The sequence below is a fragment of the Procambarus clarkii genome, chromosome 14 (genome assembly GCF_040958095.1).
Source record: "Procambarus clarkii isolate CNS0578487 chromosome 14, FALCON_Pclarkii_2.0, whole genome shotgun sequence".
NCBI lineage: Eukaryota > Metazoa > Arthropoda > Malacostraca > Decapoda > Cambaridae > Procambarus > Procambarus clarkii.
Window position 1 is genome coordinate 11,019,450 of NC_091163.1, and position 19,723 is coordinate 11,039,172.

Here is a 19,723-nt window from a genome sequence, read left to right on the forward strand (position 1 = left end):
TGTTGTCAGGGGGCAAGTGGTGTCATTAGTTAGGGTTTATTGTTAGGGGGCAGGTGGTGTAAGTTACATATTCTCATAGGAGGCAGATTGTCAGGGTAGACGTTGTCAAGGGAAGCTGAAGTAATAGTGGTGTTAGTAGAGGCTGTAGAGGCAACACGTGACTGGTGCCTCCATTCTACCCCCCCCCCCACACCCCACCCTCCCTCCTGCACCTGACCACCAGAGACCAGCCACTAACTCTCCTCTCTTTTCGTCGTCAGATGCCACGAGTCAATTTAATGATAATCATTGCATTATCTTCACTGAAAATAGCCTTTTTATTATAAAAATGTCATATTGAAGCAATAATAATAATAACGGTAAAAATTGTGATATATACAACATTTTAAACAGTTGGAACACATTTCCTTTTCACAGAATTTTTAATACAATTGGGGTTTAAAAAACAACATCTGACTTGACAATGTGTGACCAGCTGGTCGCTCCTTGAGCCATTGACGGGGGGGGGAGGAAGGGGTTTCCTGGATCCCTCCCTCCCTCTAACAGCCTACGTACTGTACTGTAATACATTAGATATTAATATAGTACTGTACTGTATAAACTGAATAAAACTTCAAAACAAACAATATTTTATTAATTATAACCACAAACAATATTATTTTAAACAAAACAATTTGTAAGTCTATTTAGATTAAATTTTGAGTAGGCCAATAAAACAAGCACAGGTCGTGTGAACGTTAGGCCTTGGTGAGGTGGCTGGCACCATTTGTCTCCCCTCCTCCTAGTATGAAAATGTGTTGCTCGTGCGCGAAGGATAATTTTGAACAATTTTTATCGTTTGAACTCTTATAATCTGTCAAGATGTCTCAGAGCAGCATTCGTGGTGTTCAAGATTTAAAATGAAAGAGAAAATATTTGTTAATTGATCAGAAAATTGATTTAATAGAGAAAGCAGAGCGTGGATACTCTGTCACCCATCTCGCTCAAGAATTCAACATCAGTAAAGCTACAGTTTGTGATATAAAAAAGCAGAAGGATAATATTAGGAAATTTGTTGCTCAAAGTCAAACTCATGCAATAGGCAACAGGAAAACATTGAAGCCTTCTAAATATACGGATTTGGACTTGGTTGTATTCAAATGGTTTACTCAGCATCGTGCGAAAGGAATTGTCCACTAGTCCACTAGCAAGGACTCACCTGATGATGCCCAGGCAACTGGACCAGCATCTAGCACTAGCAAGGACTCACCAGAGGATGCCCAGGATACTGGACCAGCACCTAGCACCAGCAAGGACTCACCAAAGGATGCCCAGGATACTGGACCAGGACCTAGCACTAGCAAGGACTTACATGAGGATGCCCAGGCAACTGGACCAGCACCTAGCACCAGCAAGGGCTCACCAGAGGATGCCCAGGATACTGGACCAGCACCTAGCACCAGCAAGGACTTACCTGAGAATTCCCAGGCACCTGGACCAACACCCAGCACTAGCCATAACTTACCTAGGAGTGCCAATTGAGCTGTACAACACAGTTCTAATGACATAAATGTACAAAGTGTAAAAAGTATAGTTCAAGTGATACAGTACAGTACATGTTTACTTCACTAGTATGATTCTAGTGGTCTGTACTTTATGTACAGACTGTAGTGCATAATGTACATTTGTTCGAAAAGTTACTGTTCTTTAACCACTTAACACTTTCGCTCACCCCGCGCGCCACCCCTCGACAGGGCGATATGGGCCCCAGCGTGTCACGGAAGCGCGCGTTAATTCCGAAAAGTGTATACTCTCTTCAACTTTGTCACCTCAATTCTCCTTCTACGAGAATAAATTTGGTATCATTGTGTTCGCAATAAAATTCTCTACAGCACTAAATGCATATAAACTCCAAAAGCCCGGCTAATTACCCGCAGCAAACAGAGAAAGTGCGAACGAGTTACCCGGGAGCGCGCAAACGGGATAAAATGTTTTCACTATTTTCACTCTGGTCACCTCAATTTTTGTCCTAGGTCTTTCATTTTGGTCTCAATGGGTTCGTAATAAAATTCTCTAGAGGAACATTAGCATATAAAAAAAAACACCTGGTCACGCTCCAACCGCCGACGAGTTGAAGACGGGCCACGCGTTAGCCGTGAGTGAGCGCTCAGAGGCCTTCCTACTACACTCCCAATTCCCACCCTTTTCAAGCCTTTCTTTCGCAATTTTCTTCCTGGAAGGGCCTTGTTCATGATTACTATCCATCGTGGAGTAAGCGTAGATAGTTTCTAAAGCCGCAGTAAGAAATATAGCCACGGAAAATAGCCGAAATGTTCACACGTTTGAGATGCGAGGGGAGACGACATTGGTCACAACAGTGGAGCAAAGACAATGGGCCCACGGCGTGTGCCAAGCCGCCTGAGGGCCACGAGGCTCAACAAAGGAAATGGGAAGACATCGGCGCACATTTTAAAACCAGTCCCCAAAAAATCGGATACAAACCTGATTTTTGGCGAATTTTTAAAGTGGATGACGCAATGCTGCGTCATCCCCGGCATTACCGCCAGTAAACGGATGACGCAATGCTGCGTCATCCCCGAGCGAAAGTGTTAACTGCACCAGCCGAGTATTCTCGGTCGGCGGGAAACTGCACCAACCGAGAAAACTCTTTTTTATTTTTTCGTACCCATTCTAAATGTGTGTGAGGTTGATTGTGTACAAAATGGACTCTTAGGACCTCCAGTGAGAGGCAGCCATCTTGGAAAAAATTCCCAGAATGCCCTAGGGCTGCTGGCTGGGTTAGTACTGAATGAGCAACCATTGGTGGCGCATGCGCCTCTGGCTCCCAAACACCTGTCTGACGCGGTGTTGAAAGATAACGCTCTATCGGTGAAATTCAAACCTTATTGTTTGAAGAACATAAGGGTCATAATATTGGTAAAGCTAGGTGCAATAAGGACCTAACACAAAGGTCGGATGCAAGTGATACAACACCTATGAGGACGATACAGCGAGCGTATCCAGTTGTAGCTCTAAGCGTCAATCTTGCAATCCTATGCTATCTCCAATTTATTTAGATTATACATAAATGAATTCGCTTTCTGCGTTCAGTGATGATGCATCTGATATAAGTAGCATAGATGAACAGTGTTAGCGGCTTCCATGGTGGTGTTTTCCATAGATATTTTCAAGAATACCTGAATCTCTTCCTGACTAACGGACAATCTTTGAGGCTAGCTGAATCTCTTTCTGACTAATGGATACTCTTTGAGGCTAGCTGAATCTCTTCCTGTGTGGGACCATACAAAGCGATCTTTTCAAGACTACCTTACAAATTGATCTTTTCCTATAATCTTTTCAATACTACCTTATGCTTTAGAAGCTTGGCTACATACAACCTACAAGTACTAAAGCCAAGGGTGTACGTGAGTGCGTTATTTACAAGCACACAGAATGAAGAAACAGGAAGCGAAAATTTATCTGTATTTAGTGCAACTTGAGCAAAGTCGCGCTGTGTACCATGGACTATTTTGTTGATTATTACTCACATCCAAAGTACCGAGTGTGTAATACAGTGTGTTACTGTGTAAATAGTGTGTGAAACTGTACGTATTGTAATTTTAGTGAATTTTTAACAAGTAATATTATGACAATATAGTAATATTACGAGGCATGAGTTATGAGGACAGACTACGTGAACTGCACCACATGTCGCTGGAAGACAGAAGAGCTAGGGGAGACATGATCACCACATACAAAATTCTCAGGGGAATTGACAGGGTTGACAAGGATGGATTATTTAACACGGGTGGCACACGCACAAGGGGACACAGGTGGAAGCTGAGTACCCAAATGAGCCATAGAGACATTAGAAAGAACTTTTTCAGTGTCAGAGTAGTTAGTAAATGGAATGCACTAGGAAGTGATGTGGTGGAGGCTGACTCCATACACAGTTTCAAATGTAGATATGACAGAGTCCAGTAGGCTAAGGAATCTGTACATCAGTTGATTGACGGTTGAGAGGCGGGACCAAAGAGCCAGAGCGCAACCCCTACAAGCACAATTAGGTGAGTACAGGAGAACCACCAACACCACCTAGGCTAGCCTAACAAGAGGCAGTCTTCCTCCATCCACAAAAGGCAAAAACACAGGAAAAGAAAACTAAAAACCCCCGAGAAAACATCACAAACAAACTGGCAGCCAGAAAGACGCAACAACCGCCCCATTAAATTAGGGCAGGCGGCGCCAATCGCAGTGCCCTCCCTCCCCCAGCCAGCAACACTCCCCCACCTGGGGCAAGACAGAAAACCCAAGACCCCCAGCGTAACTCCCACCCAAAAACAACCTCAATCAACACAGTTCTCTGACGGTGAGTGATTCCCGAATGCCCCAAGGAAGATAACCCTGAAACGCAAGGGTAGTACTTAGGAGCACCTAGGGAAGATCACCCTAGGTACATGCAGCTTTGCATACAATAAGACACCTGGTCAACACACCACACACACTGCTGGTACAGCCACACTTGGCAAATTCCAGAACAGGAATTTGAAGCCAGCGGTGATCAAACTGACCACTAGCACATCTATTAAAGAACTGGAGTGGTGGGCTGCCTGGGGGTGGGGTGGGGTGGGACTTGTTTGGTTTCTTTCTAGGGGAGTCATTTTAATTTTTTAAAGATGTATATTGCACAGGTTAACCAGACAATGGTCCATTTAGATTTGCCTACCTTTCTTGGTAATTCCGAGGTCGATGGGAATTATGACATACTTAAAATGTAAAGTGCTCATAGGCCATTGCTCCCTGCGCCTCTTTGAGGAAGCCCTAGTTTTGGCTCATGGTCTCCAGTAGGTATAAGGACTCCTGTGAGTGATGACCCAAACTAATATAGCACCTATCAGTTTGGTTAGCTTCGAGGAACCGACGTGGCTCCCCCACAGAAAAAAGGAGCCTAGAGGAGAGGCTGGAGTTGTTAAACATACCAGTCTGGAAGGTATGAGGAAAAGAGGTGAAGCACAAAATAGTAACAGGAATAGTAACAAAATAGACAAAAAGGATTTTTTAAGTGGTGCAACTTTAAGAACAAGAGGTCATAGATTCAAGCTACGGAAACAGAGGTGCTGAAAAAATATAATAAAGTTCTTTTGGAAACAGAGTGGTATACCGTTGGAACAAGTTGAGTGAGAAGGCAGTGGATGCCAAAACATCAGTACTTTCAAAGCACCATATGACAAAAAGTATTGGGAAGAAGGGACACCAGGTGCCTACCACTCATCCTGTAACTACACTTAGAAATTACACTTAGGTAATAACACCTATCCACTTTCTCGCTCTCTCACACACACACACATACACACACCCACTGCTACAAACCCAAAAAACCCACTCACCCACATCCACTCATATGTACACTATTTTAAATTTAAATATTCCTGTCATGTATAACTGTCCTGTCTAGAGTCAAACCTATTTATCCAATTTGTTATTAAAGTTATACATATCACATTTTTACATAATATCTCTTTTTTCCATGATTGTAACTAGTATTGTATAAGGGTCCACTGTATATACAGTACTTTATGTACAATGTACAGTATTTACAGTATTTAACAAAATTATTTATTACCTTCAACATAGACAGTAAAGTTTTTCATATAAATTTCCAGTTCATTAAGAGAAAACTGGCATATATATAAGCCAGAGTGTGAAAGCTTGGCATCATTTAGGGTGAGGAGATGAGAATTATCTTTAACTTTAAGGGTGTAGCCCTTAGTCTCAGCTAAGTTGATTTTGCCTTGGGTTAGAAGAGATGACCCTGGGTAATGCCACCAACTGACCTGAAATACAGAAATTAAATTAAACTTACAATTTTCCTTTTAAATCTCATATATGAACTACCTTGCTACTTTTGTCATCATGTTTGTGGTTAAAGGTAAGACGGTTTCATAGTTGTTGAAAGTAAAACCAAAAATGCTCAAAATAAGTACTGTAGAAGCTTGCTAGTCCGAAGCTTGCTAATTTCGAAAATGCCCTAATTTGGCAAAAATTGTGACCAGATAAAGTTATATCCCTACTCGGACAGAATGTCCATAGAAGCCAGACTATTTGATATTTGTCAGGATCAGCGTATACTGATAGAGTTTGAAGCTTAAAAATCTCTCTAAAACCAAGGGATGACTTGCCGCAGAACATGTGCGGCAAGTCATATAACGTGAACCTTTATGTGAATGTTATATGTGACGTTTTATATGTGAAGTGTTATATGTGAAGTGTTATATGTGAAGTGTTATATGTGAAATGTTATATGTGAAGTGTTATATGTGAAATGTTATATGTGAAGTGTTATATGTAAATGTTATATGTGAAGTCATATCCTCGCTCCTCACTCTACGCTGTATTTCAGCCCTCAAACTATCCCCAGATGATGTAGACCACCACCCACAGGCAGCTAACTACATGGAGTCCAAGCATGTCATAGCACATTCAAAGTAACCAACCCAAATCTACTCATTCCATCTCAAACAAAATTCAAAACAATCCTCTCTGGCTGTGAGTACCAGTGCCTGCTGCCCGCCTCTGCCCACCACCGCGCTGCCTGACGCAAGTTTCCGCCACAACTTATACTCCAGTCCATTCTCGACCTATCATGTCTCCCAGAAACAGGACTGCGCAGGTAAATAAGAGCAACAAAGCCCCTAATAAGGCATCCATCCTGACAAACAGTGACAGCCATCGTGTTTCTCCCTCTGGAAGCTCTGGGGCCTGTGGCAGCGGTGCTGCTCTCCCCTCCACCCCATTGAGCCAGGGAGCTGTGTCCTCTCAATCCTCTCCTAATTCCATGCTTACATCCCAGTTTACGAAATTCAAGCGTGCTTCTGGTCCCTCACTGGATTTCCCTAACTGAGCCGAGAATCAGTGGTTCAAAAAGTTGTGCCTAATCCTTGAGGCTCAAAATACGATCATCCTGAGTCTTCAAACTGAGAATCAAGCGAACCGCGCAAACAACAAGAAATAACCCTCCTCCGCGAGGATATTAGAAACTTTAAGGCTAGCCAAGATCAACTCCAGCATGACTGTTGTTGTGTCGTCCCAAGATATTCCTGTGGAAAGTGAAGGTGAAAAGTGTATTGAAATAGTTCAGGCTCTCATAAAAAACAAATTGCGTGTCATTCTAAAAACAGACATTATTGCTGCCTACAGAGTAGGCAAAAAGAATCCATCAGGACAAAACCAGCGGAAAATTCACCTCAAGCTGGCTTCCCAGTCCATGAAATCACATCTTGTCCGGACAGCTGCATCCCACCGACAGGGAATCTACATCAACGAGTGCTTGACTAGATAAAGACAGCAACTCCTCTACCGCCTGCATCAAGTCTGTTATCAAAACCCAGATGCGATTCATCAGTGCTTCGTTAGAGATGGCATGATTAAAGTGAGAAAGACTTCAGGAGGTAAAATGTTTACAATTGCTAATGGGGATAACCTCAACACTTTCCTCTCCCAATGTGGTTTGTCTCACCTTATTATCAGTCTCAGTAAGTCAACATACAGTAATTAACCCCCTTGTCACCTAGTGCGGGCTAGGTATCCTAAGTCTCTTTGTTACACTTTTTAAATTAATTTTTAATTTACTTTTTACTAGTCATTTATTGGACTTAATTAATTGAGTGCATTAATAATTTCTTTAGTTCTTATTAATTATACGATCATAACTAAACTATTTATAGTTAATAATTATTAGCTTAAATTTGCCTATGTTTATTATTCAACTTTTTTCTTTGATTTCATTTATTACCTAGGTTGCCTAGCCTCGCCATACTCCCTTACTCCATTGTACCCCTGGCTTTGCCTGTGCCTCAAAATGCAAATTATTACTTACAGTGTACCTCAGAGTACTTGTAAGCAATCTACCTCATTTTTCTTTTTTTTTGTTCATTTTGTGTTTGTTTTGTATAGTCCTGTTTATATCCCCCCCCCCCCTTTTATATCAAAATTTTATTTTGTAATTTCCATTCTTGCCTTGTTTTCCTACAACCAGCCTTTTTATGCAGACAAATATAGACCCAGAACTAAGCCTCTTATCCACTATCTATGACAATCATCACTTTAATGATCAAAATTGCAGATATTTTACAGCACATGATATAAACAATGTATTAATACATAATCACAATATCTCTGTAATCAACTTGAACGTTAGATCTCTAAGTAAACACTTCGATGATGTTAGTGCCTTGATTGAAACTATTGACAACAAATTCTCTTTTATTATACTTACTGAAACGTGGTTAAAAGAGGATACTACTCAACTCTTTAACATGCCTAACTACTCAGTAATTCACAACTGTCATCAAATTCAGAGAGGTGGTGGTACTGCTCTTTACTACCACCAAGAACTAACATGCTTAAAAGTAATTAGAACTAGAGACTGCTGTGGGGAGTATATCTTTGCCAGTTTCAGAGTCAAGGGTGCTGAGTCTGTCCTGTCTGTGGGTGCAGTCTATAGAATTCCTAACACTGATGTGTTCGAATTCAACTCAAACCTTAGAAATCTAATACTAGATAACAGACTCAACAAAATTATTATCTCATCTAATTATCACAGGGGACTTTAATATTGACCTCTGCGAGCCTGTAAACCCTACTGCTGCCAGCTTCCTTAACAGTATGTTTCCTGCTTCCTCATACCCTTAATCACAAGACCTACTAGAATCACTGATAGTACTGCCACGACTCTAGATCACATCTGGACCAACATAACCTCTCCGCTAACTTCAGGTATAATCATCGATAGCACTACAGACCAGTACCCCACATTTCTCTTAACTAACATTAACAAACCACCTCTAGAGACAAGGGAGTTAAGCTTTAGGCTGCACAATGAAACTGCTATAGACAATTTTATAGCTGCTGCTGCTAATATCAACTGGGAGTCTGAGTTAGGTCACAAAAGGACATCAACCTAGCAGTGCAATCTTTTCTTCAAAAAACTCTCAGCCTTTATAACACCCACTGTCCTATGCTAACGAAACAAGTCACAACCAAAAGGCTAAACAAGCCTTGGCGTACAAAGGGAATACTTAAATCCATTAATAAAAAACATGACCTTGAAAAGAAGTATAGGTTAGGAACTGTCTCCAAAGAATTCTCAAAGAATTACTCATTATTGCTATCTAAACCTTTCCAGATATTCTAAAAAAAGCGAGAGTAACCCCTGTCCACAAATGTGGTGATCTCACTGATGTTAACAACTACAGACCTATATCAATCCTGCCTAACTTGTCAAAAATATTTGAAAAACTAATCTACAAGCAGCTTTACTCTTATCTAGCCAAACACAATATATTTAGCCCTTGCCAATATGGCTTCAGACCCAAAAAAAGCACTAACAATGCACTTATTAGTATGCTTAACTCGATTCATGCAGCCCTTGATAAAAATGAGTTCCCTGTTGGGTTATTTGTGGACCTGCGTAAAGCTTTTGACACTGTCAACCACCAAAACCTTCTTAAATTACATCATTATGGAGTCAGAGGACACTCCCTGCAATACCTCAAATCCTACCTTACTGACAGGCTCCAGTATGTTTCTGTGAATAATACAATTTCTCCCACCCTACCCATCAACATTGGTGTTCCTCAGGGCAGCATACTTGGCCCTCTCCTCTTTCTCATCTACATTAATGACCTTCCAAATGCCTCCCAACACCTTAAACCAATTCTATTTGCTGACGACACAACCTTCATTTACTCCAGTCCTGACCCCCTTGCTCTAAATGCCACAGTAAATACTGAGCTAAATAAAGTCCATCTTTGGCTAACTGCCAACAAACTCACCCTTAGCATTGACAAAACTTTTTATATTCTGTTTGGCAGTAAATCCTCTAATCAAATCAAAATAAACAATACCCAAATTTGTAACAAATTAGATGGCAAATTCCTTGGCATTCTCATTGACCACAAGCTGAATTTCCAGGGACACATTCTAAATATATCAAAAAAAGTTTCAAAAACTGTGGGCATTCTTTCTAAGATCAGATATTATGTACCACGCCCTGCCCTGGTGACTCTCTATTACTCCCTTATCTATCCATATCTCAACTATGGTATTTGTGCTTGGGGCTCTACTACCCAAAATCACTTATGTCCTCTAATTACTCAACACAAAGCTGCTATTAGGACAATATCCAACTCTGGCCCCAGACATCACTCGGTACCCCTACTCAAATCTCTGAATATGTTAGACGTTAAGTCACTGCACATTCTCTCATGTGTATTATACATATATAAAACGCTAAACTGTAATGCCAATCCTGACCTCAAAAGCTTCATAGAAGGTTGTAACAGAACCCATGAGCACTACACCAGAAATAAATTCAGTTTTGATATTCCTAGAGTACGACTTAATCAAACTAGAAATGCTCTACAAATCAAGGGGCCCAGAATGTGGAATGACCTTCCCTACCATGTTAAAGACTGTACCTCTCTCAACCAGTTTAAGATAAAAACGAAGCTATACCTAATAAATTCCCTGTAACGTACCTTACCCTTCTATTGTCAACCAATGTCTGTTTTTTAAAGAGCGCTGTTTGTCAACATAATTGTATTTGTGCTGCTTTTTCAGCTATGTTTTCATTTCTTGTTTTCATTCTACTCTTTATGCTCAATTAGTATTAAGCTTGTCATTTAAGTTTTTCATGCCCGAAACGCTTTGCGTAATAGTGGCTTTAGGCATTGTATGTACTAGCTCTACCTATAAGTCAACCAATCTTTGTAAAAATTTGTTGTATGTATGTACCTTACCTAAATAAACATTTATTTATTTATTTATTTATTTATTTATTTATTTATTTATTTATTTATTTTATTATATTTTCAGGGAGAGATTCCTCACTGGCTCCCTGGTGCTACCTCACTATGGAAATAAAAACGTGGGATTACCCTTACCACCAACACCCTGTATGAGGATGGGAAAACACTCCAAACATCCAACTCTGAATAGCAACCCAAGGTATACTGGAAACGACAGAAGATAGAGCCAAAAACAAATGAACATCATGAGCCTGCAGGTAGATCACAGGTAGACTCAGCAAAAGAACACTGTAGATGACCCGAGACAAACTGGACATGGAATAAGGACGAAGGGCACTGGATATACAAAAAAGTGTTACCCAGAGCATCCCAAGGGTCGTGTAAATAACAATGGACTGTTGTAACTGGGCACAACAAATGAAGCAGCCCTGGCTGAACAAACCAAGAGTCAACAAACAATAGCTACCTCAAGAAGCCAACTGTCCCAATCTTAGCCAGATTGGGGTATAGAGATTTACAGAGTGGGTCCATTAGAAAAGGCTATTCAATTACATTCAATTTGATTTCTGAGAGGGCCCCCTCAGTAGCTCCCTGAGCTAACTCACAATGGAGCATCAGCAAAAAGTAAAAGGCTTTTCTGTAAGGAACACAAAAGATTAAAAATACAAAAAAGATGAGCTGGGCTTACTCCTGGAAGAAGACAGCAGGAGAGGAGAATCTGGGGCAGAAGAACATTAGCCCTGTACCAGCCAATGCATTGGCAAAGAATTATAGACCAGTTACACTAACATCGCACATCATAAAAGTATTTGAGAGAGTGATTAGGAGTCAGGCCACCAATTTCATGGAGACCAATGACCTTCACAACCCAGGCCAACATGGATTTCGAGCGGGAAGATCGTGCCTCTCACAGCTACTTGAGCACTATGACAAAGTCACTGAAGCATTAGAAGAAATACAGAATGCTGATGTGATATACACGGACTTCGCAAAGGCTTTCGATAAATGTGACCATGGCGTGATAGCACACAAAATGAAGTCAATGGGAATAACCGGTAAACTAGGACGCTGGATACTCAGTTTTCTGTCAAACAGGACTCAGCGAGTAACGGTCAACTATATAAAATCTAGTCCAAGTGCTGTTAAAAGCTCTGTACCTCAGGGTACAGTCCTTGCACCGCTGCTTTTCCTTATTCTCATATCAGATATAGACAAAAATACAAGTCACAGCTTCGTATCATCCTTTGCAGATGACACAAAAATCAGTATGTAAATTATCTCGGCTGAAGACACTGAAAAACTTCAAGCTGATATTAATAAAGTTTTCGACTGGGCATCAGAAAATAACATGATGTTTAACAATGATAAATTCCAGGTACTCAGGTACGGTAAAAATGAGGACCTTAAACATAATACAGAGTACAAAACACAATCAAATGTACCCATAGTAGGAAAACAGCATGTAAAGGATTTGGGAATAATAATATCTGACGACCTAACGTTTAAGGAGCATAACCAAGCAAATATTGCGACAGCCAGAAATATGATAGGATGGATTACGAGAACTTTCAAATCCAGGGATCCCATCACAATGGTTGTACTCTTCAAGTCACTTGTGTTGTCCCGTCTTGAGTACTGCTCAGTACTCACTTCCCCCTTCAGAGCAGGAGAGATTGCTGAAATAGAGGGAATACAGAGAACATATACGGCATGCTTAGAAACAATAAAGCACCTAAATTATTGGGATCGTCTTAAAGCCCTCTAAATGTACTCACTAGAAAGAAGACGAGAGAGATATCAAATAATATTCACCTGGAAGATACTGGAGGGCCAAGTACCAAATCTACACAGTAAAATAACAAGGTACTGGAGTGAACGATATAGAAGAAAATGCAAAATAGAACCAGTGAAGAGCAGAGGTGCCATAGGCACAATCAGAGAACACTGTATAAACATCAGAGGTCCGCAGTTGTTCAACGTCCTCCCAGCAAGCATAAGAAATATTGCCGGAACAACCATGGACATCTTCAAGAGGAAACTAGATTTATTCCTCCAAGGAGTGCCGGACCAACCGGGCTGTGGTGGGTATGTGGCCCTGCAGGCCGCTCCAAGCAACAGCCTAGTGGACCAAACTCTCACAAGTCAAGCCTGGCCTCGGGCCAGGCTTGGGGAGTAGAAGAACTCCCAGAACCCCGTCAACCAGGTATCAACCAGCCATGCAAGTGCCACACAAGTGCAGTTTGGCCGAGAGATATGGAATGAATCCATATGGGAATGAATCACTGGCTGGCTATGCTCAACATTTTCCCAGATGATCATGGAGAGAGTTCTTAGAACAAGGAATGAGAGGCAGGGTTGATAAAATATTGATTCAAATAGCATGAGTAGTTTGTAAATGACACTGTAACTAAAAAAGTAATTGCTTATTTTGTTGTACCTCTTCTTTCTGGAGGGTCTTTTCTTGGTTTTGGGTTGATCTCTGATTTGCAAGCTCCCCTCATAGATAGCACCAGATTCTGTTTGTGGCTCTCTATAGGCAAGGCTGGGGGTTATCTAAGGCTTGACAGTGTATGGTATAAGAGCTTAAATGTGGGGAGCTACTGAGGGAAAGGAGGGGCCCTCCTAGAAATTAGTTTTTATTAAAACTTGAAAATCTTTTCCAGACAAAAGATTTTTGCTTTGTTGCAGTCCTAATGAATTCTGAAAAGCATGTCATTATTTCTATATTGAATGATATTTATACAAGAAAAATCTACTGTTATGATATAATAAATTAGGTAATTAAATTGAAAAGTGTGTGAGTATCAATAAATTTAAGACTAGGAAGGACTGACTGTGGTGTTGCAACAGTTAATCCAGCTTACCAAGGTAGAGGGTAAACTGCTATTGAGGGAACACTGCAGTGTCGCAGACTGTCCTTCATCAACATATAACCTAGTAGTTGTCTCCTCAAAGTATTCCTTCGTAACTGAAACAGGGAATAGGAAGGTTCATTAATATATACAGTACTAAGGGTTATCCCAACAAAAACTATAATTACTATAAGTTTACTTTTTAGTCTTGTGCTTCAAAGGCAAAGCTTATAAATTAAATCCTATGCTGAGATAAACAATATAAGACACATACTAAAGATAATAAAAATGTGGGAATTGTTTTGAAGATGTAACATTGATAATATTCAGTGGTGGCATGTGGAAGAAACATTCCCAGATGTAGCACCAGTAGATCCTAAACTGTCATACAGCATGAAACCTCTATTTTTATCTCATTTTAATGAAAATGTTCAAAATTCAGTTATAAATATATTGAACATAAAAACTTTTGTTATGACACATTTCCCAGTTGCTTATTATTCTAGTGTGAGGTAGATGGAGTCATACACCTGCTAGTGTGTGTCTCTCTGGGGGACTGAAGATCAGCAGCTCCTAAGGATGAGCCACCACTGATAATATTTCAATACATATTGCTAATTTAACACTATCGGTCACCGGACAGGCGCGCTGTCAACTTAGGGGTCATGCACCCGATGTGCGGGCGAGCGTGCGGGTAAGTGCGCGGTGACACCTAAATGTGTATACTCGTTTCAGCTTTCTCACCTTAATTCTCATGCTACGTCGCTCGTTTTGGTATCATTGTGTTTGCAATTAAATTCCCTACAGGTGTGTATAAATATAATGTCCAAAAGCCTGGCATGACTCCCAACAGCAAAGCCTAAAGTCGGCAAAAGTTACCCGTGAGCGCACAAAACCAGTAAAATGCACATACTCGTTCCATTTTTCTCACCTTAATTCTTGTGCTATGTCACTCGTTTTGGTATCATTGTGCTCGCAATTAAATTCCCTACAGATGTGTACGAATATAATGTACAAAAGTTTGGAGTGCCTCCCCGCAGAAAAGCCTAAAGTTACCCCGTGAACGAGCACCAATTTGTACACTGCAACCTAATATGTATACTCGTTCAGTTTGATAACATCAATTTTCATGTTACATCTTTCATTTTGGTATCAAATTGTTTGCATTAAAAAGGTGCGTATTTTAAAACTAGTCCCATAATAATAGAGCAATAACTGGAATTTTAACAAATATTTTAATTCTGGAAGCTCATCATCACAAAATTATTTATATCTTTCCAGTGTTCTGACATAAATTTTTGTGTTACATCTTTCATTTTGGTATCAAATTGTTTGCGACATAAAGGCGCGCATTTTAAAACTAGTCCCATCATAATAGCACAATAAATAGAATTTTAACAAATATTTTAAAATTTTGACCAAAAGCCTATTTATAATCATATAAGTGTTCGGACATCAAGTTTCATGTTACATCTTTCATTTTGGTATCAAATTGTGCGCTTTCTAAAGGCTTATTTTGATACTATTCCTAGGTTGATTGGATAAAAAATGAATTTCATACAAATATTTTTGTAGTGGATGCAACTCCGGTCCAAAGTTAGGACTCGGGAGAAAAATAATGGATGCGAGTCCAGTCCAAAGTGACCAATAGTGTTAATAGAAAGTAGTAGAGTTCTCTAAATTTTCAGAGTGAGAGTAACATATCCTCCTGCCTCTTAACCATTAAACTGCGCAACACGTCATATCAACACACAACACAACACGTCACAACACAACAACACTTTATGTTCGTCTCCAAAGAACTTTCAAAGAATTACTCATCATTACTATCTAAAATATTAGAAGAGCCAAAATTAAATACTACGAAGATAAATTTACTCAAACAAAGGGAAACATCAAGAAAACATGAAGCACAATTTCACAAATACTGTATTGGGATCAAAAAAGATTTTAAATAACAAACCAATAATCCTGTCCAATAACAATAACTCTTGCTCTAAATGTCGCTGTGAATACTGAACTAAATAAAGTCCATCTTTGGCTAACTGCTAACAAACTCACCCTTAACATTGGCAAAACTTTCTATATTTTGTTTGGTAATAAATCCTCAAGTGACATTAATTTGAGAATAAGCAATATACAAATCAATAGTAAAGTTGATGGTAAATTCCTTGGTGTCCTCATCGATAACAAGCTGAATTTCCAGGGACACATTGTAAATATAGCAAAAAAAAAAAAAAACAGCGTTGAATGTAATGAAACGCCATTTTCTGGGTGAGCCCCTGAGGCTCCCTGGAGCTTATCGGGCTAATGTATGTTATGTTAGACCGGGACATTAGTTATGGAGTTCAGACCTACCATGGACCAGCGCCAGAACCTGGCTCCTTCAGAGAGGTTTCAGGGAGCAATGGCCCTGGAAAACCCAATATGGTTGGGGTTTTTCCTTATCTGCCATCGACCGGGGTCAGGCACCCAGAAAGGTAGGCATAACAAAACAAACCCCACATGGTAAAAACTACAACAAAAAACCAAACAGAGAGGTAGAACTCCCTACAATCCCAAAGAACAATCAAACAATCAATTTACTGCTGCGCCAGTCATCCGTGCAGCCCCCCCCCCCCCCTGGAGGGGGAGGGGGGGAACCCCGGACCTCACCGCACCGGCTGCCTTCAGTTCGGAAACTAGGCTTCAACCAACACGAAAAACCACGCCGATCGGGTGGGAGGGAGGGTAGCCAGGGAGCCTCTGGGGCTCACCCAGAAAATGGCGTTTCATTACATTCAACGCTGGTTTTCTGTGGGGAGCCCCTACGGCTCCCTGGAGCTACATACCCAAAGAGAAGGAATTAGGGACTTACCCGGGAGGTGGCGGCCACAAACTCCTCAATGTGAATTCAGGACAACTGGCTGCAACCTGCAACCCAAAGCAACGCAAGAATGCCAAGGAGCAGGGACATTTACCAAATAACGGGCGGCCAGGACCCTGTTCGACTTCCAAAACCCATGCGCCCGAATATGAGCCCAAGACATGTTACCAAACACGGCAGCCAAAGCTGCAAACTTCCGAACGTCATGGGCGCGAGGATAGACCGCAGGCTGGCTAGACTTAATAACCCTGCGGACAACCTGGGAGACCCGAGGCCTGGAACAGGGAACGAGGGAAACCGGATCAACCCAAAGAGCATCCTCAGCCACCCCAGCTGAAGCGCGCAGGTAATGGTGAAGTGCTGCAACCGGACACAACACTTGATGCACCCCCGGCTGAACCAACCAAGCATCAATGACCCACGAACCCCCGGAAAGCAACCATCTCGTTCTTCGCCAGAAAAGATGGAGATGGCTGCAAACGGACAAACCTACCCCCAGGACCAAAAGAGCAGAAACCCCTGCGCCGGAGGAGAGCATGAAGCTCCCCTACCCAGCCCCCAGAGGCCAATGCCAACAAAAACAAAGCCTTGGAAAAACAATCCAGAACCGAAGGGGCCACCACAAACCAAGGAGAGGAAAGATATGAGAGCACCCTGTTCAAGCACCAGTACAGCTCAGGAGGAGCATGAGTAGGCCGGAGGTGAAACATAGCACAGGAAAGCTTATAAAACGGGGCGGATGTGACGTCCACCATGAACGCTAGCTTGAGCGGCTCCGCCAGCGCCATACAATACGAGGCGACAGTATTAGGCATCAAATGACGGTCCTGAAAAAGCCAAGAAAGAAAGGACAAGGCAACCCAATCCGAAAGAAGAGACAACCTACGAAGAGCCACAAAATGGCAAAAAGAACGCCAGGAAACTTCATACTGTCGCCGAGATGTAGCTCGCAGGTAGGACACCATCAACGAAGCCACCTGATCACCATAGAAATGGTGATACACCCGCATCAAAAAGACCTGACATGAAGAGCAGAGGAGAAGTTCGAACCATCCCTCTACTGGACCGGGCCGACCTCCTGAAAGAGGCGGAGATGCGGGAAACATCCCGGGTTCGGGCACCGAGTCAAGAGCATCGGAAACCAAGGCTGGGCCGGCCACCAAGGGGCCACAAGGACTACTCTCCCTGGGAATGTCTCCAACCGAACCAGAACCCGAAGCAACAGCTGGACCGGGGGAAAGAGGCACAGGTAACCCCACCTCGACCAGTCCTGCTGAAAGGCATCCACTGCGAACGCTTCGCAGTCGGGGAAGGGCGTCACATATATTGGGAGACGCCGAGACCACGCCGACGCGAAGAGGTCCACATCTGGGAGACCGTACGTTTGGCAGATCCAATGAAACGAGTCATCGTCGACCGTTCACTCCATGGACAGGGAATGGAAGCGTGACAGACTGTCCGCCAGAATGTTGGACACTCCCCGGACATGAACTGCATGGAGAGCCAAACCCCGAGAATCCAGCAGACGAACCACTCAAAGAGACTAACCCCCAAAGAGCCAAGGACCAAAGAGAACCCCCACGGTTCAGGCAATGAACCACAAAACAGTCCGAATGGAGACGAATGGTTGAGATCTGAGCGACCCGAACCCTCCGAAGCGCAAGCCAGACTGCCGCAAACTCCCGAACCGTGCTGTGAGCCCGACGGAAGAACGGACCCCACCGTCCCTGGCCTGCCTGGTGAGCACTGGTCACAAAGCCCCAGCCGAGAGATGACGCATCCATGAACACATCGAGCGATGGCTCGATGTGTTCACTGCTTCCAATCACACGGGGGTGTCTTGTGCCCTCAATTCCTGGTCCCTACAACACAAGCGACAAACCACTTTCAACTTCGCACAAAGTGAGAGTGGACTTGGAAGATGCATCCATGGTACCACCAAGTCCACAGGAATTTGTCAGGGCCCGTAGCATGAATAAGCCCTACAGGAAGCCCAGGCACTGGGGTCAGCTAAACTAGTAGAACCCTTTCTGTAACTAAGCAAACTGATGACCAGTAGCAGCCGTTGTAAGAGAGAGACCCTTGTGTAGGGGAGAAATAGCAGTGCTATTGAGAGAGACCCTTGTAAAGGGAGAAATAGCAGTGTATTATGTAAGAGAGAGACCCTTGTGTAGGGAGAAATAACAATGTTATATGTTGAAAAAACAGTCTGGAACTCTGACCCCTTTCAGATGCACAGAGCATCATTTCAACAGGAAAATGTAATCTCCTAAAAAGAAAACCCAATGTAAACAAAAGGGATAAAATGGTTAAGAAAAAGCAGATTCAATGCAAGAAAATATAGGGAAACAACAGTGTTAAATGTAGAAAAACAGCCTGGAACATTATAAGACATATAAATGAAGTATTGGGAAATGTGTATGACATGTATAGGGAGGGGACATTACTGGAACCAGGCAGGCAGGGACATGTGCAAGCCCCTATCAGTCACTTGGGAGAGGGAGGCAGTGACAACCAGACCAGTGTTGTGGATGGTCTCCCACAAACACAATAAGTGCAGTATTATAGAGGTTTATAGCGGTGCTTCCCCTTTTCTTTATGAGTTGAGGATAGCAATTTGTGGAAATAAGTATTCTGGAAACAAGTATTTTTGAAACCCTGTATTATAACAAGTATTATAGAGGTTTATAGCGGTGCTTTCCCTTTTCTTTATGAGTTGGGGATAGCAATTTGTGGAAATAAGTATTCTGGAAACAAGTATTTTTGAAACCCTGTGTGTAGGGAGAGTGGTGTGTTGTTAATTCAAGTGTATGTGCTCAGCTGTGTGTCACATGGGAAGATTATCCACATTTATTTTGTATATTCATTTGTAAACCCAGGCCCTTTGTAGTGACCTATGAGGAGTGGAATAGAGTAATGACCTTAAGTTCCAGGTTGTAGAGGGAGAAGGACCCTTCCTCCCCCTTTTTGCCTGTATTAATCCTGTGGTGGATCCAAGTAAACCCCCCCCCCCATCCACTCTGTTCTAAGAAGTGTGAGGAAATCTGATATTTGTTAAACAAAATCCTTTTGTAAAATTGTACTCCAAGGTGTATTTCTTGTCCCATGTAGTTAGAACTGGTGACTATTACTATATAGACCCCTGCACTTCCATTATTTATAAGAAAGTAAGAGCGGGTGTTGTTGGCAATACTTTAGGGTATAGCTTTCAATCTCGT

General features: G+C 42.0%; 1 protein-coding gene across 1 annotated transcript in view; it reads right to left on the bottom strand.

The window, feature by feature from the left end:
- LOC123771439 (titin) overlaps positions 1-19,723 on the bottom strand; it is a 236,050-nt gene that overhangs the window by 53,685 nt on the left and 162,642 nt on the right. The window contains exons 43-44 of the mRNA XM_045763962.2: positions 13,652-13,755; positions 5,603-5,813 (exon numbers count right to left, since the gene is read on the bottom strand). Of these exons, the coding sequence (XP_045619918.2) occupies positions 5,603-5,813; positions 13,652-13,755 (315 nt within the window). The remainder of the gene's footprint in view (positions 1-5,602; positions 5,814-13,651; positions 13,756-19,723) is intronic.